Raw genomic sequence first — 23,269 nt, forward strand, 5'->3', positions numbered from 1 at the left:
TAGATGATCCTTTTACGTGGCAGATAAAGAGAATTATTTTTTCAACTTTGTGAAAAGTTGAAACAGTGTTGGAAGTAGATCCAACATACCCTAATTCTAAAGTGCTGTAAGTTGCCAGAAGTTGAAGACCCTGATGTAATGGCAAAATCTTATTGTAGCTACTCATGTGCAGATAGGAATTTTTTTCTTTCTCTCTTGACATATTGAAATAGAAGTATTTAGGAACCACCTGAAAATCTATCCTTAAACTTTGGTCATATTTCATTTTGTGATGAATAATGCATTATTTGGAATATGATTTCAGAATCATGACTCCAGATAAATATTTTGTTCCCATGGTATAAAAATCTACAAAAACTAGAGATTGCATCAGACCTAGGTCAAATCAAAGGACACAAAAAATAATAACTTTTTAAGTTTACATTATTCAAGAAATCTTATAAAAAGAAAGGTAGCTCTAACAAAAAGCGTCAAAATAAGTCCAATATTGCTTTCTAAGGTGAAAAAATTATACTTGCTCAGATGTGACCAATTCTGAGGTTTAGGTCAAACTTCACTGATCTATAAGCCAACACCAGTGGTCTGAGTGACCTGCAATTTGGGTTGTATGGATTTCCCCATGTAAGTGTCAAATTTGAGCAAAATAAAGATGTAGGTTATAGTTCTCATTTTCTTTTTCACTTTGAAATACAATGATCCTGCAATACATCATTAGTGGTCACATGGGGTGGGGGGTGGGGGGAATAGCATTGAAGCTCCCCCTCCCCACTTTGAAAAGCAAGGAGGCTCAGCCCCATTATTGTGAAAGCTTTTGTTCCAGTGAGCCCCCCAGTTTTTAGAAGTTGCTGCCACCTCTGTACATTCATGTACTGCAATAACATTAAGAGATAATCACATATGATTCATAAAATTTATAAATGTCAGGAATGATATAAAATAATTACTATAAACTTAGGTAAAAACTTTAATTGGGTGTCTACAGAACTTCAAAGCATTTTTTTTTTTTTTGAGCCTCAGAACTACACTTTAGTTTTAATCTAGGTCTATGGCTCCCTCTAACCTTAGCTGGTCAGGGTTATCGAAAACAAATTATATATCAAAACATATACTTAGCATAATTATTTTTCCACAAGCTTATGTTTAGGTATAAAAATACCTGTATTACCCTAAACACCAGAATATACTAGCTACAGAATAGCATGACCAGAAAATAATAATCTTTGGGAGAAAAAAAATGTGAATCTTTGGACAAAACCAATACCATTGGCTCTTTTACCCTATGGACAAACACCACCTGGATAACTTAACAAACCTTAGTACTGTATATAAATCATGTTCTTTGGAAGATACAGGATAAACTCCTACATATATTGCCATTCAAGAAAATTATCTTTGGAAGAGAATTAAATGCAGCATTACATGTCTTTGGGCATGGAAGCATCTACTTAATTACTACAAGGTGCATTTTGACTTATCTAGATAATGACTGACTTCTCCTTCTTAAGGCCTAAGAACAAATCCTTAATCTTAACATGTAGAAAACTGAGTATGAAAATATATCACACTAATCAATTACTCACACATAAGCAATATCAGTATCAATGAATACTTAAACATCACATATTTGTCAGTTCTCACAGCTGTGGTTCCCACAGGCTTTGCACTTTAAGCTGTGGTACAATAATCACTATTCAGATAAAGCCTTAACTGTAACAGTCTGTGCTGCAAGAAATGACAGTTTGAGCAGATTAAGAGTTACAAACACATACAAAAAAAAATATATACAGGAATGAATATAGAATAAAAGTGTGTGTGTGTGTGTGTGTGTGTGTGTGTGTGTGTGTGTGTGTGTGTGTATGTGTGTGTAATTACCTATTTGTACTAAAGAGGGAGAGAATTTTACATCTGTGGGGCCCCATCTCTTGAACATTTTCCGCCATCATACATCTTAAATCTATATTGTCTGAATTATCCATGTCCTCAGTCATCTATTTCATTTATCCACCACTCTTGTAAAAGTATTTCTTATATCTTGTAGCTTCATACTTAATTTCATGTTATTTCCTCTGGCTGCATTATCCTTACATCTCTCAAAGATCTGTTTAACAAAAACATAATGGTTGTGATCAAATCACCCCTTACTCTTTTCTCTTTCAAGGTGGGTAAATTTAGAACTAGCATTTCCCTGTAACCCTGTCCTCTAAATTCTGGTACAATCTTTGCTGCCTTCCCCCACATCTTCCAAATTAGCTTTTTGTGTTCATTAATGTGCAGTGACCAAATCTATGAAGCATATTCTAATTTTGGCCTTATGTAGGATTTGAACAGCCTGTTAAATAATTCCTTCTCCATATATATGAAACCTAGTCTAATATTTGCCAACAATCAGTTTGTCTTCTTAACTATTCTCCTAATAAGGGACTCTGGCAACAGGTCTAGAATATCATTGGTACCTAAGCCCTTCTCACACACATAATCCTAAAGCTTACTACCTGTTAGATAATATTCGTTTAGGCCTTCTTTCACTTTGTCCCATTCTCTTCACATCTGTTAAAGAGGAATTTTATCATCCATGTACAAGACCAATTTTGAAGTCTGTTTTGGTCCCTTTGGAAGCTGATGCTATCCTCCTCACTTTTCAATTCCCTCATGATCTGTGTATCAACCTCAAACATATTTAATTAGGAGCCATTTACAAAAAACAAGAAGAGTAATGGCACAACAACAGAAACCTATGTCACTCTGTCAGTGACCTCAACCCGTTCTAAGAAGGTTCCTCTGATATGCATTCTTTGTTCCCTTCCGCTCATATAATCGTTCCACCAGCTTCCCATGAAGTACAGCGTCAAATGCTTTCCAGTAGTACAGATAAAAACTATCCACCCAGCCTTCCCTTTTGTCTAAGACAAGAGCTCACTCTCATAGAAATCTAAGAGGTTAGTTACGCAGAGCCTTTCCCTAAAGCTGAGCTGCCTCACATATAGGTAATTTCTTCTTTGTAGAAAGTCATCCATTTGCTTGTTAATTAGCTTTATCAGAATCTTACAAAACACACTCATCAATGAAACCAGCATGGAGTTTAGTGCCTGGTCTCAGGCTACTTTTTAATCAACTGGAATGATGATTACCTCTTCCACTCTCCTGGAACTTTGCCTCTGTCCAGCATGATTCTGAACATGTATGTGCACACACCTTCAGCACTTGTGAAATTTCATCAGGAGCATGACCCTCATATGGGACAAGCCCTTTTAATATTTTGCTGATGATTTTTCAAAAGAATCTCAATGTTTTCTAAAACCTTCTCTCTCCTCAAGTTTGCTGGTGATGGGGTTATAGTGTCTTCCACTGTGAAAACACTTCCGAATTTGTTATTAAGTTTTTTAAACATCCTTCCATCATCCTTCACCATTCATCCCTTAGCAACCCTTAGCCTGATGACCTACTTTTTACCTGGCTATTCTATCCCTGGGGATTGGGGAGAAAGAATACTTCCCACATATGCCCTGCATGTCGTTGAAGGCGACTAAAAGGGGAGGGAGTGGGGGTCTGGAAATCCTCCCCTCTCGTTTTCTAATTTTTCAAAAGGAACAGAAAAGGGGCTAAGTGAGAACATTCCCTCTAAGGTTCAGTCCTCTGTTCTTAACGCTACCTCGTTAATGCGGGAAATGGCAAATATGTATGACAAAAAGAAAAAATTTTAGTCTCATGAATTTATGTAAAGGTTTTGTATTTTTTTTTTTTTACCTTGTGAACAATATTCTCTTCAAAGTTTCTTTGTTCCAACTTTCAATTCCCTTGCTCTTTTATAGCTAGAAAAAGCTTGCTAGCTGAAGGGTCACTAAAACTTCTCCAATGGACGTCTCGAAGCTTCTTTGCTATCTGATATCTTTTATTAAACTATTCTTCCCTCTTTCTTTACATTCACTCCATAATGGAGGCTAGAGGGACACATGTTCCTACTCCTTCATTGTAAATTTCACAGAACCTCTAATCACAAAAATGCCCGGAATTTTGGTTACTGAAATCTAATTTCTAATCTATATAACCATAAAAGTTACTGAGGTGTGTATAGTTTCCATAATTATTATCTACTCTAGGTTTTGTTTCAACTTTGCTCTTTAAACTTCCTCATTTATCCCATATTCAAACTTGAGCATTACACGATCTCATTTTCCAAATGGTATAATATATGCATTAATCTCAATATGTATGCTAATATGAGAAGATAAGTTCCAGTAATGAAGGTGCATCAGTCGATCTCATCCTCATGTGTTCACTAACATGATGGTGCAAGGAATTTTCCTATATAATATCTAAAACTTTTGTGGCTCCATTATTCCCTTTCACTGTGAGAATCTAAATTTCTCTGTTCATTCTCTTTATAAATGAAATCCCCATTATCATTACTTTACAATCTCTAAGAAGTGCATGTTTTACTGCTTTCTGTGTCATTGCTTTCACTCCAACATTTCCTCCTATACCAAACATTCTTGGTTTGTTTGCAGTGCTGACAGGGGCATTCCTTCCTCTTGTCTCATGTAGCATTTCCTGTGTTTTGCCATCTGACTTTATCTTTTGCTTTTTGCCCTTTCTTCCCTTGGTCTATTATATTTGATGAATGCCCAGGTTAGGATATTCCCTCAGAGGCCCAGTCTTCTGTTCTTAATGCTACCTTGCTAATGCGGGAAATGGTGAATAGTTTGAAAGAAAAAAAGAAAAAGAATGCCCAAAAGAACTGAACCCTGTTTTTAAGTTCCTTTGCTTGCCTTAGTACCTCCTGGATAAATGACTTCAAAGCAAATACAACTGTACTTGGATGTCGTCTTATGTCTCAATCATAGCCATCAATTCTTTTTTCATTTATCACTGACATTGTATTCAATAATTCCAGAGCCTCCATCAATCTTTTAATAAACAATCATTCTCTCTTTCCCACTTCTTCTCTATCAGATGTATAATCTTCATCCAGTCCAAAAATAAAGATTTTTGTCTGTCAACCTCCTGGTTTATGAATCTTTAACTCTGGTGCCATCCACTTTATGGCTGAGTACGAAAGCTTTGTTTCATTTACTTTTTTGTATCTGGCTTACTCTATACTCTCTCTTTTTGCAAACAAGCACTGATCCTGCGGTCTTGGCACTTCTCTGAACTTATCACATACTGGGCCATATATCTTCCTGATTGCTCTGTTTTTAACAATGTATTTTACTCTGTCTACAGCATCACTCAATCCCCTGGGCTAGTAATTCACAATGTCTCCAGCTCCCTGTCCTGCTGCATCAGTCATCATGTTACCAGTCCAATAAACAACCTCAGAAGCTGCTTCTTCTCCCCCTCCCAGCCCAAAGTTTTATGTCTTGGGCAATTACTCATGTTCAACATTTTCTACCACATCTAGAATAGCCCCTCTGATCTTGTCTATTCTTTAATCATTCTATCTTCTTTCCTTTGGTTTTGTGCCCTCTGATCTCCCTCACTTGATGCAAATCTGTGTGCATGCTCTACTCTATTTTTCATATCCTTAAGTTTTTCTCTCATTTCATGACAACCTTCATGATTGTTGAACTGATCCCTCTGTTTCTTTAACTTAGTCTGTAGATGTGTAATTAGTGGTCTTGCTCTGTCAAATTTCCCATTAAGCCTCCAAACATATGTCATCTGATGGTTCCTCCTTCATTTCTCTTTTTTCTTTCTTCCATATGAATCTTGTTCTAAGTGGGTGGCCTCGATACATTCCCCTGCCCCTTTTAGCCCATACCAGACTGCAGCCCAATATAAAAAACTTTACTACTGTACTTCGCTTTGTTAATGTTTAATGACAAGTTTGTAACAGCTTTCCTAAGTAATTACTAGGCCTTCTTTAAAACCTCCTAAAGTTCTTAAATTGATCCCCAAAAGTAATATTAACAATGATTATGCTTACTAGCACAAAACAGCCTTAATGATGATGGAAATTTAAATTCTTAACTAACATTGAGTGTGGCCTTCTTGTAACACTAATACTTTACTCCATTTTATTTAGTCACAGCTGCATTTATATACAACAAAAACATAAGCACATTTGTTCACATCCTCCATGTTAGCCACTCACTCTCTTAATATCTTAAAAAGCACAATAAAAAAAATTGTATCACCGAAGTTGGCAACACTCCTGAGCAGTAAATCTGAATCTAGGGACTTTCTAAGATCTTAAAAAGTACAATATCAAAAAATGTATCACTGAAGGTGGCAAGACTCCTAGGCATTCGATTTGAATCTCAGAACTTCCACGCTCAAGCCATATTAAACTCCCAAATTTGGCATACCCAAACTGAACATCCAATGCATAAATACTTTGGGGGTCCTTCACATTCTATTCCCTCCCGCTTACTTGTACATTATAGGCTCCATGAACAGTTAGTTGACCCTCCATAGTCTTGAAAAAATGGTAAGCACTTCCTGAGCTCCTCTCTGGTCAGCTGTAATTTTGTGTGTGTTCCTGCACCAAAACACTGATGGTGTGGAGACTGAAGTGTTATATTAAAGAAAAAAATCAATGTGATAAGGATAGCAAAGGTAAATTGATGTAACTGGATTAAAAATAATAAATCTTCATAAAAATAGGCAGAACTAATAGGGAGTTGAAAAGTCTATTCTATTAGTTATAACTAATAGGGAGTTGAAAAGTCTATTCTATAAAGTGAGCTTAACTAGAAATATGCAGCTGAGGATTGGGAGGCTAGGGGAATGGGGAAAATAAAACGATGTGCATCCTAAATGGGATAACAACCAATTAAGACAAGCTAATCATAGAGATATAAATGCAAGAATTGGATAATAAAACTAAAGTGTTAGTTAAAGGAGAAAATTCCAAAAAAATTAGACAAGATATGCAGATATAAACACTAACTAAAGATTGATATAAGGGTATTAAACAAGGGCAGCATGACATGTACCCATATCAGAAAGATCAGCATGGGAGTGTTCGTTTGGGGTGACATGCGAGGTGATGGTTCCAGTGTTAATAAGGGAGACACCAGGGAGTTGTTGAGGCAGTGCACATAGGGTGCTATGTTCTTTTTCATTGATGCTAATATGAGGTTGGTGCAGTGAAGTACCCGTTGTGATGGGCCTAAGAGAAAGGTTATGGGGTGTACTATAGGGAGTGGCAGGATCAGGAGTGGGAGTACGGGTAAGAACTTCTGAGATGGGATGTGCATCTCCCTCTTCTGAACCAAGTCCATCTGAATGGGATGGCAAAAATCTAGCAGATGACTGGGGAATCATGTTGTGTGAGGGTGGTGAAGTGGCACTGGTTGAATGGTAAGACTCCATCCTTATGTTATGAGCAGCGAGGGCATGACGTCGCAGATCACATGCCACACGATAGGCCTTACGGCAAGCTGGGCATGAGTAGGTACGCGTCCCATGTGCTCGGTGCATGTGTTTCCTTAGGTTACTGGGGTTACTGATGAATCTGCCACATACTGGACAAAGGCGGCCCCCAGTGGGTGTTGCTACAGCAGTCATGCCATCCAGTAGGGGCTGGTCATCCCCACGACCCAGTAGATCCAGCAGCATTCCTAAACCCCCTCCATTACCAGAAGCAGCTGGGTCACACCCGCCCCTTACTCTGTCCCCCAGACCTATGATGGGCCTCTCCCAGGCACCCACTGTGCCCCCTACATTGCCCACTACTTGTGGGGGACTAGGCAGGGCGCGCCGTCCCCAGCTGCCCAACTCCCCAACACAGGCGCGCCCTGCAACAAGAAATACGCGTCAGCTACATTGTTAGTCCGCTACAAGCATGCTCTACACCCATGTTAGTAGTATTATGAAGCTAATACAACCCCTACTATGAACTCAACCACCACCACTACTACTACTACTATAATCTTCTCTAGCACAGTTCTAAAATCACCAGTGTCAACATCAAATTATATATCAGATCTCTTGACTTCAGCTTTGCTACATATGTTAATATGGCACATATCTCTGCACCAGTTTCAGTGCCTCTGACTCTTCTCATACATAAAAGTTATATTTTGATAAAATTTATCCAATGATGCATGTCAAGATATAACTTGTCCAGTACGATCATCTGTATATGTTACATATCAGCATCCCTATAGTAAAATAAGTTTCATCAATGAAAAGCCCCAAATGGTTTTCTACCAAAATGGACAACTTTTCTGTCAACCTCTATATGCTAGGGGCCACCATATGGGCTTGCCTGCATTAATAATGTCAATGATAAATAACTACAATCTAGACTAAGTTTAAGACTGGTCATGCACCATCAGATAAGTTCATCCATTAAGATCATTTGTTCTGGAAATAAAAATCAAATACAAAGCTTTATACAGTACTATTAGCTCTCTTAACCCCTTATTTAAATTTCCTTTCCAACATCGTAAATCTTTTTTCTTCCTTTTCAATGTACTTAACATAATTTTAAAGATATTCATATAACACTGAGAAAAAAAAATCCAGAAGTACATTTCCTCATTACTTTCATTCCGATAATGTGTAGTTCTACATATGTTTCAGCACAGAATGCTAAAAAGTGAGGAGCAAAATCTGAGTGCTGGGAGAGTTACCACTGCGCATACCTGGTGAAGTCTTTAAAGGTCCTCTACCCCAAGCACCCAGGCTGGGCCCAAGCTGCTGGCTATTGGAAGCTACAGCCAACAGGCCCACATGGCCCCCAGAGCCTGGCTAGTCTGGTACATCTTGCAGGTTCTTGTCCAGGGCACTCTCAAACTTTCTGTTTTTGATGAGAACAAGAATGGTTGTAAAGCCTTGGGCCCCAGATGTTTAAGGTATTTTCCCTTTTTGTGCATTCAGCAGCCTTGGAATTCAGTGGTAGTAATTTATGAAGTCTTCCATGCCTGTCATGCCAGTAAAATGTTACTTTTGAATATACATTGGGAAATATACCTTCTGGGATTTTCCAGGTATGGATGATGATGCATCTCTCTCATCTGCACCACTGGGAGTATAGCCTCAGAAATTTCAGCTATTCCCTGTAATTTAGCTTCTTTACCACATAAATGTGGGCTGTGAAAGATCTCTGAACATTTTTAAATTCAGCAATTCTGCCTGCCTTGTAGAGTGATGTTAGAATGCAGCAGTATCTTACTCATGAAAGAATTAGCAACTTTAATATTATCATCATTGGTTTTTTCTTCCCTTGTCTTGGAAATCCACAGGATCCAGCCCAGCATCATTCTGCAAGAGGAATCTGTTATTTCACAGAAAATTAGGTTGCTGGACATTATCATCCCCAAATCTTTCACATTATTTAACTAGTTTATGATAGTGTCTGTCCCGTATTTGGTATTGTTTTTGAATTCTTAATTTTCCCCATACTAGTAGTGTTGAAACTTATCTCTAATGAAAAGCAAGTTGTTTTCAGCAGCCCAATTAAAGACTTTGTGAGGGTCTCTTTGCAGCCTTTCAGCATCCTCTACTGATGTGATTTTTATACTTATTCTTGTAAAATCAGCTAATGCTTGTGTCGATGTCAAATATAAGAATTACGAAAAGGGAGGGTGCAAGTACAGTTCCATAAAAGAATAGAGCTTTTTACAATGGAGTCAGGGGATACCATGCTTTACAATTACATATTGTGGTATGGTGGTTAAAAAGTTGTAATCCATCCCCCAATCTTTCAAGTTAATCCCATCTTTTGCATCTTATGTTCTATGACACCATGACCATACCTGACGTATGCTTTTGCATAGTCTGTAGAAATCACATCATCTTCTGTTTTCCAGAGTGTCAACAATCCTATCATAGTGGTCTAACAACTGAGAGAGGCAAAATCTTTCTGCCATGAAGCCATGTTGTCCTGGGTTATGCAGGGTGTTCAGTTCCATATATTCAGTGAGTTTGCCTCTTAGGAATCTTTTGAAGATTCTAATCATGTGCACTGTTAATGTTATCAGTTGATAGTTTTTTGGGAAAATTCTGCTTTCATCTTTGTGGAGTGGGGCAATGTGGGTCAGTTTCAGATACTCGGGAATGATGCCAGAATCTTGATGTGCTCATACTAGAAGTGTTTTGCATTTCTTTATGAAGAATGAGTTCACAGAGTTCAGGCTTAGGGCAAAGTGCTTGGACACACTCTCAATGGCTCTCTAAGAATCCTGTGTTAAGGTGGTGTTATCTGCTCCATGAAGCCTTGGGAGATTACTGTTTAGTAAGAAGTCTGTTGGGTCATTTATCTATAATGTGGTTTTCGGTTCTGTGAATACTGTTTCATGCTGTCTTTTAGAATCTCACTCATTTCACGAGTCATCTTGTAATTCTTTTTTTTTTTTTATTTTGTCGCTGTCTCCCATATTAGCGAGGCAAGGCAAGGAAACAAACGAAAGAATGGCCCAACCAAACCACATACACATATATATACATAAACACCCACACACGCATATATACATTTCAATGTATGCATACATATACATACACAGACATATACATAAATACACATGTACATATTCATACTTGCTGCCTTTATCCATTCCTGTCACCAACCTGCCACACATGAAATGGCACCCCCGTAACACCTGTGCAATTGCGAAGTAGCACTAGAAAAAGACACCAAAGGCTACATTCATTCACACTCAGTCTCTAGCTATTATGTGTAATGCACTGAAACCAGAGCTCCCTTTCCACATCCAGGCCCTACAACACTTTCCATAGTTTACCCCAGATGCTTCACATGCCCTGGTTCAATCCACTGACAGCACGTTGACCCAGTATACACCATTGGTCCAATTCACTCTATTCCTTGCATGCCTTTCACCCTCCTGTATGTTCAGGCCCTAATTGCTCAAAATCTTTTTCATTTCATCCTTCCACCTCCAATATGGTCTCCCACTTCTCCTCGTTCCCTCCACCTCTGACACATATATCCTCTTTGTCAACCATTCCTCACTCATTCTCTCCATGTGACCAAACCATTTCAAAACACCCTCTTCTGCTCTCTCAACCACACTCTTTTTATTACCACACATCTCTCTTACCCTTTCATTACTTACTCGATCAAGCCACCTCACACCCCATACTGTCCTCAAACATGTCATTTCGAACACATCCACCCTCCTCTGCACAACCCTGTCCATAGCCCATGCCTCGCAACTATATAACATTGTTAGAACCACTATTCCTTCAAGCATACCCAGTTTTGCTCTCCAAGATAATGTTCTCGCCTTCCACACATTCTTCAACGCTCCCAGAACCTTCATCCCCTCCCCCACCCTGTGACTCACTACCATGGTTTCATCCACAGGTAAATCCACTCCAAGATGTCTAAATCACTTCACTTCCTCCAGTTTTTCTCCATTCAAAATTACCTCCCAATTGACTTGACCCTCAACCCTACTGTACCTAATAACCTTGCTCTTATTCAGATTTACTCTCAGCTTTCTTCTTTCACACATTTTACCAAACTCAGTCACCAGCTTCTGCAGTTTCTCTCCCAAATCAGCCACCAGCACTATATCATCAGCGAACAACAACTGACTCACTTCCCAAGCCCTCTCATTCACAACAGACTGCATACTTGCCCCTCTCTCAAAAACTCTTGCATTCACCTCCCTAACAACCCCATTCATAAGCAAATTAAACAACCATGGAGACATCACGCACCCCTGCCGCAAACTGACATTCACTGGGAACCAATCACTTTCCTCTCTTCCTACTCATACACGTGCCTTACATCCTCAATAAAAACATTTCACTGCTTCTAGCAACTTACCTCCCACACCATATATGCTTAATACCTTCTGAAAAGCCTCTTTATCAACTCTATCTTATGCCTTCTCTAGGTCCATAAATACTACATATGAATCCATCTGTTTTTCTAAGTATTTCTTACATGTATTCTTCAAAGCAAACACTTGATCCACACATACTCTATCACTTCTTAAACCACACTGCCCTTCCCCAATCTGATGCTCTGTACATGCCTTCACCCTCTCAATCAATACCCTCCCATATAATTTCCCTGGAGTACTCAACAAATTTATACCTCTGTAATCTAAATGCTCACCTTTATCCATTTTTAACTTTATACAATGGCACTATGCATGCATTCCGAAAATCCTCAGGCACTTCACCCTGAACCATACATACGCTGAATATTCTCACTAACCAGTCAACAACACAGCCACCCCCTTTTTTTGATAAATTTCACTGCAATACCAACCAAACCTGCAGCCTTACTGTCTTTCATCTTCCGCAAAGCTTTCACTACCTCTTCTCTGTTTATCAAACCATTCTCCCTGACCCTCTCTCACTTCACACACCACCTCGACCAAAACACCCTATATCTGCTACTCTATCATCACACACATTCAAAAAACCTTCAAAATACTTGCTCCATCTCCTCACTTCACCACTACTTGTTATTACCTCCCCATTAGCCCCCTCCACCGATGTTCCCATTACTTCTCTTGTCTTACACACTTTATTTACCTCCTTCCAAAACATCTTTTTATTCTGCCTAAAATTTAACATTACTCTCTCACCTCAACTCTCATTTGCCCTCTTTTTTCACCTCTTACTCCTTTCCCTTGATGTCCTGCCTCTTTCTTTTAATATATCTTCCAGTCATTTGCACTATTTCCCTGCAAAAATCGTCCAAATGCCTCTCTCTTCTCTTTCACTAACAATCTTACTTCATCATCCCACCACTCACTACCCTTTCTAATCTGCCCACCTCCCACCTTTCTCATGCCACACGCATCTTTTGTGCAAACCATCATTCCTTCCCTAAATACATCCCATTCCTCCCCACTCCCCTTACGTCATTTGCCTGCACCATTTTCCATTCTGCACTCAATCTCTCCTGGTACTTCCTCACACAAACTGACTTTCCAAGCTCACTACCTCTCACCACTCTCTTCACCCCAACATTCTCTCTTTTTTTTCTGAAACCCTCCAGAAATCTTCACCTTTACCTCCACAAGATAATGATCAGACATCCCTCCAGTCACACCTCTCAGCATATCAACATCCAAAAATCTCTTTCACATGCCTATCAATTAACATGTAATCCAATAACACTCTCTTGCCATCTCTCCTACTTACATACATATACTTATGTATATCTCTCTTTTTAAACTAGGTATTCCCAATCACCAGTCCTTTTTCAGCACACAAATCTACAAGCTCTTCACCATTTCCATTTACAACACTGAACACCCCATTTACACCAATTATACCCTCAACTGCCACATTACTCACTTTTGCATTCAAATCACCCATCACTATAAACCAGTCTCATGCATCAAAGCTGCTACCACACTCACTCAGGTGCTCCCAAAACACTTGCCTCTCAATGATCTTTCTTCTCATGAGCAGGTGCATAGGCACCAATAATCACCCATCTCTCTCCATCCACTTTCAGTTTTACCCATATCAATCTAGAGTTGACTTTCTTACACTCTATCACATACTCACAACTCCTGCTTCAGAAGTAGTGCTACTCTTTCCTTCGCACTTGTCCTCTCACCAACCCTTGACTTTACTCCCAAGACATTCCCAAACACTCTTCCTCTTTACCCTTGAGCTTTGTTTCACTCACAGCCAAAACATACAGGTTCCTTTCCTCAAACATACTACCTATCTCTCCTTTTTCCTCATCTTGGTTATATCCACACACATTTAGACACCCCAGTCTGATACTTTGAGGAGGATGAGTACTTCATGCATGACTCCTTCTTCTGTTTCCGCTTTTAGAAAGTTAAAATATAAGGAGGGGAGGATTTCTAGCCCCCTGCTCCCGTCCCTTTCAGTCGCCTTCTACAACACACGGGAAATGCATGGGAAGTATTCTTTCTCCCCTATCTTGTTTGGATGGTATTGCAATGGAATTTATCAAAAAAGGGGGTGACTGGTTGGTTAGGTTATTTAATGTATGTATGACTCAGTGATTGGCGGAATGCGTGCATAGTGCCATTGTACAAAGACAAAGGGGATAAGAGTGAGTGCTCAAATTACTGAGGTATAAGTTTGTTGAGTATTCCTGGTAAATTATATGGGAGGGTATTGATTGAGAGGGTGAAGGCATGTACAGAGCATCAGATTGGGGAAGAGCAGTGTGGTTTCAGAAGTGGTAGAGGATGTGTGGATCAGGTGTTTGCTTTGAAGAATGTATGTGAGAAATACTTAGAAAAGCAAATGGATTTGTATGTAGCATTTATGGATCTGGAGAAGGCATATGATAGAGTTGATAGAGATGCTCTGTGGAAGGTATTAAGAATATATGGTGTGGGAGACAAGTTGTTAGAAGCAGTGAAAAGTTTTTATCGAGGATGTAAGGCATGTGTATGTGTAGGAAGAGAGGAAAGTGATTGGTTCTCAGTGAATGTAGGTTTGCGGCAGGGGTGTGTGATGTCTCCATGGTTGTTTAATTTGTTTATGGATGGGGTTGTTAGGGAGGTGAATGCAAGAGTTTTGGAAAGAGGGGCAAGTATGAAGTCTGTTGGGGATGAGAGAGCTTGGGAAGTGAGTCAGTTGTTGTTCGCTGATGATACAGCGCTGGTGGCTGATTCATGTGAGAAACTGCAGAAGCTGGTGACTGAGTTTGGTAAAGTGTGTGAAAGAAGGAAGTTAAATGTGAATAAGAGCAAGGTTATTAGGTACAGTAGGGTTGAGGGTCAAGTCAATTGGGAGGTGAGTTTAAATGGAGAAAAACTGGAGGAAGTAAAGTGTTTTAGATATCTGGGAGTGGATCTGGCAGCGGATGGAACCATGGAAGCGGAAGTGGATCATAGGATGGGGGAGGGGGCGAAAATTCTGGGAGCCTTGAAGAATGTGTGGAAGTCGAGAACATTATCTCGGAAAGCAAAAATGGGTATGTTTGAAGGAATAGTGGTTCCAACAATGTTGTATGGTTGCGAGGCGTGGGCTATGGATAGTGTTGTGCGCAGGAGGATGGATGTGCTGGAAATGAGATGTTTGAAGACAATGTGTGGTGTGAGGTGGTTTGATCGAGTAAGTAACGTAAGGGTAAGAGAGATGTGTGGAAATAAAAAGAGCGTGGTTGAGAGAGCAGAAGAGGGTGTTTTGAAATGGTTTGGGCACATGGAGAGAATGAGTGAGGAAAGATTGACCAAGAGGATATATGTGTCGGAGGTGGAAGGAACGAGGAGAAGAGGGAGACCAAATTGGAAGTGGAAAGATGGAGTGAAAAAGATTTTGTGTGATCGGGGCCTGAACATGCAGGAGGGTGAAAGGAGGGCAAGGAATAGAGTGAATTGGAGCGATGTGGTATACCGGGGTTGACGTGCTGTCAGTGGATTGAATTAGGGCATGTGAAGCGTCTGGGGTAAACCATGGAAAGCTGTGTAAGTATGTATATTTGCGTGTGTGGACGTATGTATATACATGTGTATGGGGGTGGGTTGGGCCATTTTCTTTCGTCTGTTTCCTTGCGCTACCTTGCAAACGCGGGAGACAGCGACAAAGCAAAAAAAAAAAAAAAAAAAAAAAAAGACTCAGTGATGTGCCTGAGGACTGGTGGAATGCTTGCATAGTGCCATTGTATAAAGGCAAAGGGGATAAAAGTGAGTGCTCAAATTACAGAGGTATATGTTTGTCGAGTATTTCTGGGAAATTATATGGGAGGGTATTGATTGAGAGGGTGAAGGCATGTACAGACCATCAGATTGGGGAAGAGCAGTGTGGTTTCAGAAGTGGTTGAGAATGTGTGGATCAGGTGTTTGCTTTGAAGAATGTATGTGAGAAATGCTTAAAAAAGACAAATGGATTTGTATGTAACATTTATGGATCTGGTGACTGAGTTTGGTAAAGTGTGAGAAAGAAGAAAGATGAAAGTAAATGTGAATAAGAGCAAAGTACAGTAGGGTTGAGGGACAAGTCAATTGGGAGGGACGTTTGAATGGAGAAAAACTGGAGGAAGTGAAGTGTTTTAGATATCTGGGAGTGGATCTGGCAGTGGATGGAACCATGGAAGTGGAAGTGAATCATAGGGTGGGGGAGGGGGCAAAAGTTCTGGGAATGTTGAAAAACGTGTGGAAGTCGAAAACGTTATCTTGGAAAGCAAAAATGGGTATGTTTAAAGGAATGGTGGTTCCAACAATGTTATATGGTTGCAAGGTATGGGCTGTAGATAGAGTTGTGCAGAGGAGGGTGGATGGGCTGAAAATGAGATGTCTGAGGACAATATGTGGTGTGAGGTGGTTTGATCAAGTAAGCAATGAAAGGGTAAGAGAGATGTGTGGTAATAAAAAGAGTGTGGTTGAGAGAGCAGATGAGGGTGTTTTGAAATGGTTTGGTCACAAGGAGAGAATGAGTGAGGAAAGATTGACCAAGAGGATATATGTGTCAGGGAACGAGGAGAAGTGGGAGACCAAATTGGAGGTGGAAATATGGAGTGAAAAAGATTTTGAGTGATCGGGGCCTAAACATGCAGGAGGGTGAAAGGTGTGCAAGGAATAGAGTGCATTGAAACGATGTGGTATACTGAGGTCGACGTGCTGTCAATGGATTGAACCAGGGCATGTGAAGCGTCTGGGGTAAAACCATGGAAAGTTCTGTGGGGCCTGGCTGTGGAAAGGGAGCTGTAGTTTCGGTGCATTATTACATGACAGCTAGAGACTGAGTGTGAGTGAATGTGGCCTTTGTTGTCTTTTCAAGCGCTACCTGGTGCACATGCGGGGGGAGGGGGTCGTTTTTTCATGTGTGGCAGGGGTGGCGATGGGAATGAATAAAAGCAGACAGTATGAATTAAGTACATGTGTATATATGTATAAGTCTGTGTGTGTATATATATTTATACGTTGAGATGTATAGGTATGTATATTTGCGTGTGTGGACGTGTATGTATATACATGTGTACGTGGGTGGGTTGGGCCATTCTTTCATCTGTTTCCTTGCGCTAACTTGCTAACGCGGGAGACAGCAACAAAGCAAAACAAAATAAATAAAATATTCTTTCTCCCCTATCCCCAGGGATCAAAATAATATAAACATATATATATATATATATATATATATATTTGCTTTGTCGCTGTCTCCCGCGTTTGCGAGGTAGCACAAGGAAACAGACGAAAGAAATGGCCCAACCCACCACCATACACATGTATATAAACACGTCCACACACGCAAATGTACATACCTACACAGCTTTCCATGGTTTACCCCAGACGCTTCACATGCCCTAATTCAACCCACTGACAGCACGTCAACCCCGGTATACCACATCAATCCAATTCACTCTATTCCTTGCCCTCCTTTCACCCTACTGCATGTTCAGGCCCCGATCACACAAAATCTTTTTCACTCCATCTTTCCACCTCCAATTTGGTCTCCCACTTCTCCTCGTTCCCTCCACCTCCGACACATATATCCTCTTGGTCAATCTTTCCTCACTCATTCTCTCCATGTGCCCAAACCATTTCAAAACACCCTCTTCTGCTCTCTCAACCACGCTCTTTTTATTTCCACACATCTCTCTTACCCTTACGTTATTTACTCGATCAAACCACCTCACACCACACATTGTCCTCAAACATCTCATTTCCAGCACATCCATCCTCCTGCGCACAACTCTATCCATAGTCCACGCCTCGCAACCATACAACATTGTTGGAACCACTATTCCTTCAAACATACCCATTTTTGCTTTCCGAGATAATGTTCTCGACTTCCACACATTCTTCAAGGCTCCCAGAATTTTCGCCCCCTCCCCCACCCTATGATTCACTTCTACTTCCATGGTTCCATCCGCTGCCAGATCCACTCCCAAATATCTAAAACACTTTACTTCCTCCAGTTTTTCTCCATTCAAACTTACCTCCCAATTGACTTGACCCTCAACCCTACTGTATCTAATAACCTTGCTCTTATTCACATTTACTCTTAACTTTCTTCTTTCACACACTTTACCAAACTCAGTCACCAGCTTCTGCAGTTTCTCACATGAATCAGCCACCAGCGCTGTATCATCAGCGAACAACAACTGACTCATTTCCCAAGCTCTCTCATCCCCAACAGACTTCATACTTGCCCCTCTTTCCAAAACTCTTGCATTCACCTCCCTAACAACCCCATCCATAAACAAATTAAACAACCATGGAGACATCACACACCCCTGCCACAAACCTACATTCACTGAGAACCAATCACTTTCCTCTCTTCCTACACGTACACATGCCTTACATCCTCGATAAAAACTTTTCACTGCTTCTAACAACTTGCCTCCCACACCATATATATATATATATATATATATATATATATATATATATATATATATATATATATATATATTATCTTGTGGAGGTTAAGGTGAAGATCTGTATGGGTTTTCAGAAAAGAAGAGTGAATGTTGGGGTGAAGAGGGTGGTGAGAGTAAGTGAGCTTGAGAAGGAGACCTGTGTGAGGAAGTACCAGGAGAGACTGAGTACAGAATGGAAAAAGGTGAGAACAATGGAAGCAAGGGGAGTGGGGGAGGAATGGGATGTATTTAGGGAATCAGTGATGGATTGCGCAAAAGATGCTTGTGGCATGAGAAGAGTGGGAGGTGGGTTGATTAGAAAGGGTAGTGAGTGGTGGGATGAAGAAGTAAGAGTATTAGTGAAAGAGAAGAGAGAGGCATTTGGATGATTTTTGCAGGGAAAAAATGCAATTGAGTGGGAGATGTATAAAAGAAAGAGACAGGAGGTCAAGAGAAAGGTGCAAGAGGTGAGAAAAAGGGCAAATGAGAGTTGGGGTGAGAGAGTATCATTAAATTTTAGGGAGAATAAAAAGATGTTCTGGAAGGAGGTAAATAAAGTGCGTAAGACAAGGGAGCAAATGGGAACTTCAGTGAAGGGCCCTAATGGGGAGGTGATAACAAGTAGTGGTGATGTGAGAAGGAGATGGAGTGAGTATTTTGAAGGTTTGTTGAATGTGTTTGATGATAGAGTGGCAGATATAGGGTGTTTTGGTCGAGGTGGTGTGCAAAGTGAGAGGGTTAGGGAAAATGATTTGGTAAACAGAGAAGAGGTAGTGAAAGCTTTGCGGAAGATGAAAGCCGGCAAGGCAGCAGGTTTGGATGGTATTGCAGTGGAATTTATTAAAAAAGGGGGTGACTGTATTGTTGACTGGTTGGTAAGGTTATTTAATGTATGTATGACTCATGGTGAGGTGCCTGAGGATTGGCGGAATGCGTGCATAGTGCCATTGTACAAAGGCAAAGGGGATAAGAGTGAATGCTCAAATTACAGAGGTATAAGTTTGTTGAGTATTCCTGGTAAATTATATGGGAGGGTATTGATTGAGAGGGTGAAGGCATGTACAGAGCATCAGATTGGGGAAGAGCAGTGTGGTTTCAGAAGTGGTAGAGGATGTGTGGATCATGTGTTTGCTTTGAAGAATGTATGTGAGAAATACTTAGAAAAGCAAATGGATTTGTATGTAGCATTTATGGATCTGGAGAAGGCATATGATAGAGTTGATAGAGATGCTCTGTGGAAGGTATTAAGAATATATGGTGTGGGAAGAAAGTTGTTAGAAGCAGTGAAAAGTTTTTATCGAGGATGTAAGGCATGTGTACGTGTAGGAAGAGAGGAAAGTGATTGGTTCTCAGTGAATGTAGGTTTGCGGCAGGGGTGTGTGATGTCTCCATGGTTGTTTAATTTGTTTATGGATGGGGTTGTTAGGGAGGTAAATGCAAGAGTTTTGGAAAGAGGGGCAAGTATGAAGTCTGTTGGGGATGAGAGAGCTTGGGAAGTGAGTCAGTTGTTGTTCGCTGATGATACAGCGCTGGTGGCTGATTCATGTGAGAAACTGCAGAAGCTGGTGACTGAGTTTGGTAAAGTGTGTGGAAGAAGAAAGTTAAGAGTAAATGTGAATAAGAGCAAGGTTATTAGGTACAGTAGGGTTGAGGGTCAAGTCAATTGGGAGGTGAGTTTGAATGGAGAAAAACTGGAGGAAGTGAAGTGTTTTAGATATCTGGGAGTGGATCTGGCAGTGGATGGAACCATGGAAGCTGAAGTGAGTCACAGGATGGGGGAGGGGGGCGAAAGTTCTGGGAGTGTTGAAAAATGTGTGAAAGGTGAGAACATTATCTCGGAAAGCAAAAATGGGTATGTTTGAAGGAATAGTGGTTCCAACAACTTTACATGGTTGCGAGGCGTGGGCTATAGATAGAGTTGTGCGGAGGAAGGAGGATGTGTTGGAAATGAGATGTTTGAGGACAATATGTCGTGTGAGGTGGTTTGATCGAGTAAGTAATGAAAGGGTAAGAGGGATGAGTGGTAATAAAAAGAGTGTGGTTGAGAGAGAAGAAGAGAGTGTTTTGAAATGGTTTGGTCACATGGAGAGAATTAGTGAGGAAAGATTGGCAGAGGATACATGTGTCAGAGGTGGAGGGAACGAGGAGAAGTGGGAGACCAAAGTGGAGGTGGAAGGATGGAGTGAAAAAGATTTTGAGTGATCGGGGGCCTGAACATGCAGGAGGGTGAAAGACATGCAAGAAATAGAGTGAATTGGAACGATGTGGTATACCGGGGTCGATGTGCTGACAATGGATTGAACCAGGGCATGCAAAGCATCTGGGGTAAACCATGGAAAGTTTTGTGGTGGAAAGGGAGCTATGGTTTCGGTGCATTATACATGACAGCTAGAGACTGAGTGTGAAAGAATGTGGCCTTTGTTGTCCTTTTTTAGCACTACCTTGCACGCATGCAAGGGGAGGGGGATGCCATTTCATGTATGGCGGGGTGGCGACAGGAATGAATAAAGGGAGCAAGCATGAATTATGTACATGTGTATATATGTATATGTCTGTGTATGTATACGTATGTATACCTTGAAATGTATAGGTATGTATATGTGCGTGTGTGGACGTGTATGTACCGCAGCAAGGTATAATAGATAAATAAATAAAATATATAATATATAAAAAAAAAAAAAAAAAAAAATGTAGCTTAGACATTGAAGCTTATTGATACAGTGGTTAAATTGATGAAAACTGCTATTGACGTTTGTGTAAATAAATTATACATTTCCTTTTTCCATAGCCAGAGGTTGAACCATTATGTGACATTCATTTTTTTTCATTCATTTCAAGCTAGAAGTTTCAGTTTTCTAAATTGTTTCTTACTTTTTCATATGTATATATATGTATGTGTGTGTGTGTGTATGTGTGCGTGTGTGTGTGTATGTGTGTGTATGTGTATATGTATATATATATGTATATTATCCCTGGGGATAGGGGTGAAAGAATACTTCCCACGTATTCCTCGTGTGTCGTAGAAAGCGACTAGAGGGGAAGGGAGCAGGGGGCCAGAAATCCTCCCCTCCTTGTATTAACTTTCTAAAATGGGAAACAGAAGAAGGAGTCACGCGGGGAGTGCTCATCCTCCTCGAAGGCTCAGAGTGGGGTGCCTAAATGTGTGTGGATGTAACCAAGATGTGAAAAAAGGAGAGATAGGTAGTATGTTTGAGGAAAGGAACCTGGATGTTTTGGCTCTGAGTGAAACGAAGCTCAAGGGTAAAGGGGAAGAGTGGTTTGGGAATGTCTGGGGAGTAAAGTCAGGGGTTAGTGAGAGGACAAGAGCAAGGGAAGGAGTAGCAATACTCCTGAAACAGGAGTTGTGGGAGTATGTGATAGAATGTAAGAAAGTAAATTCTCGATTAATATGGGTAAAACTGAAAGTTGATGGAGAGAGGTGGGTGATTATTGGTGCATATGCACCTGGGCATGAGAAGAAAGATCATGAGAGGCAAGTGTTTTGGGAGCAGCTGAATGAGTGTGTTAGTGGTTTTGATGCATGAGACTGGGTTATAGTGATGGGTGATTTGAATGCAAAGGTGAGTAATGTGGCAGTTGAGGGAATAATTGGTTTACATGGGGTGTTCAGTGTTGTAAATGGAAATGGTGAAGAGCTTGTAGATTTATGTGCTGAAAAAGGACTGATGATTGGGAATACCTGGTTTAAAAAGCGAGATATACATAAGTATACTTATGTAAGTAGGAGAGATGGCCAGAGAGCGTTATTGGATTACGTGTTAATTGACAGGCGTGCGAAAGAGAGACTTTTGGATGTGAATGTGCTGAGAGGTGCAACTGGAGGAATGTCTGATCATTATCTTGTGGAGGCTAAGGTGAAGATTTGTATGGGTTTTCAGAAAAGAAGAGTGAATGTTGGGGTGAAGAGGGTGGTGAGAGTAAGTGAGCTTGGGAAGGAGACCTGTGTGAGGAAGTACCAGGAGAGACTGAGTACAGAATGGAAAAAGGTGAGAACAATGGAAGTAAGGGGAGTGGGGGAGGAATGGGATGTATTTAGGGAATCAGTGATGGATTGCGCAAAAGATGCTTGTGGCATGAGAAGAGTGGGAGGTGGGTTGATTAGAAAGGGTAGTGAGTGGTGGGATGAAGAAGTAAGAGTATTAGTGAAAGAGAAGAGAGAGGCATTTGGACGATTTTTGCAGGGAAAAAATGCAATTGAGTGGGAGATGTATAAATGAAAGAGACAGGAGGTCAAGAGAAAGGTGCAAGAGGTGAAAAAAAGGGCAAATGAGAGTTGGGGTGAGAGAGTATCATTAAATTTTAGGGAGAATAAAAAGATGTTCTGGAAGGAGGTAAATAAAGTGCGTAAGACAAGGGAGCAAATGGGAACTTCAGTGAAGGGCGCAAATAGGGAGGTGATAACAAGTAGTGGTGATGTGAGAAGGAGATGGAGTGAGTATTTTGAAGGTTTGTTGAATGTGTTTGATGATAGAGTGGCAGATATAGGGTGTTTTGGTCGAGGTGGTGTGCAAAGTGAGAGGGTTAGGGAAAATGATTTGGTAAACAGAGAAGAGGTAGTGAAAGCTTTGCGGAAGATGAAAGCCGGCAAGGCAGCAGGTTTGGATGGTATTGCAGTGGAATTTATTAAAAAAGGGGGTGACTGTATTGTTGACTGGTTGGTAAGGTTATTTAATGTATGTATGACTCATGGTGAGGTGCCTGAGGATTGGCGGAATGCGTGCATAGTGCCATTGTACAAAGGCAAAGGGGATAAGAGTGAGTGCTCAAATTACAGAGGTATAAGTTTGTTGAGTATTCCTGGTAAATTATATGGGAGGGTATTGATTGAGAGGGTGAAGGCATGTACAGAGCATCAGATTGGGGAAGAGCAGTGTGGTTTCAGAAGTGGTAGAGGATGTGTAGATCAGGTGTTTGCTTTGAAGAATGTATGTGAGAAATACTTAGAAAAGCAAATGGATTTGTATGTAGCTTTTATGGATCTGGAGAAGGCATATGATAGAGTTGATAGAGATGCTCTGT

At 40.5% G+C, this 23,269-nt stretch overlaps 1 protein-coding gene across 4 annotated transcripts in view; it reads right to left on the reverse strand.

Annotated features, from left to right (window-relative positions):
- LOC139757955 (uncharacterized) overlaps positions 1 to 23,269 on the reverse strand; it is a 751,714-nt gene that overhangs the window by 206,558 nt on the left and 521,887 nt on the right. Inside the window, exon 7 of one of the 4 annotated variants that reach the window (XM_071678907.1) lies at positions 401 to 7,739. The exons of the other annotated variants lie outside the window; for them this stretch is intronic. Coding sequence (XP_071535008.1) covers positions 6,910 to 7,739 — 830 coding nt within the window. The 3' untranslated portion in view covers positions 401 to 6,909. Of the gene's footprint in view, positions 1 to 400; positions 7,740 to 23,269 lie in introns of those variants that run through there. 4 annotated transcript variants of the gene reach the window in all.

This window comes from Panulirus ornatus, chromosome 2, assembly GCF_036320965.1.
Source record: "Panulirus ornatus isolate Po-2019 chromosome 2, ASM3632096v1, whole genome shotgun sequence".
NCBI classification, from domain to species: Eukaryota; Metazoa; Arthropoda; class Malacostraca; order Decapoda; family Palinuridae; genus Panulirus; species Panulirus ornatus.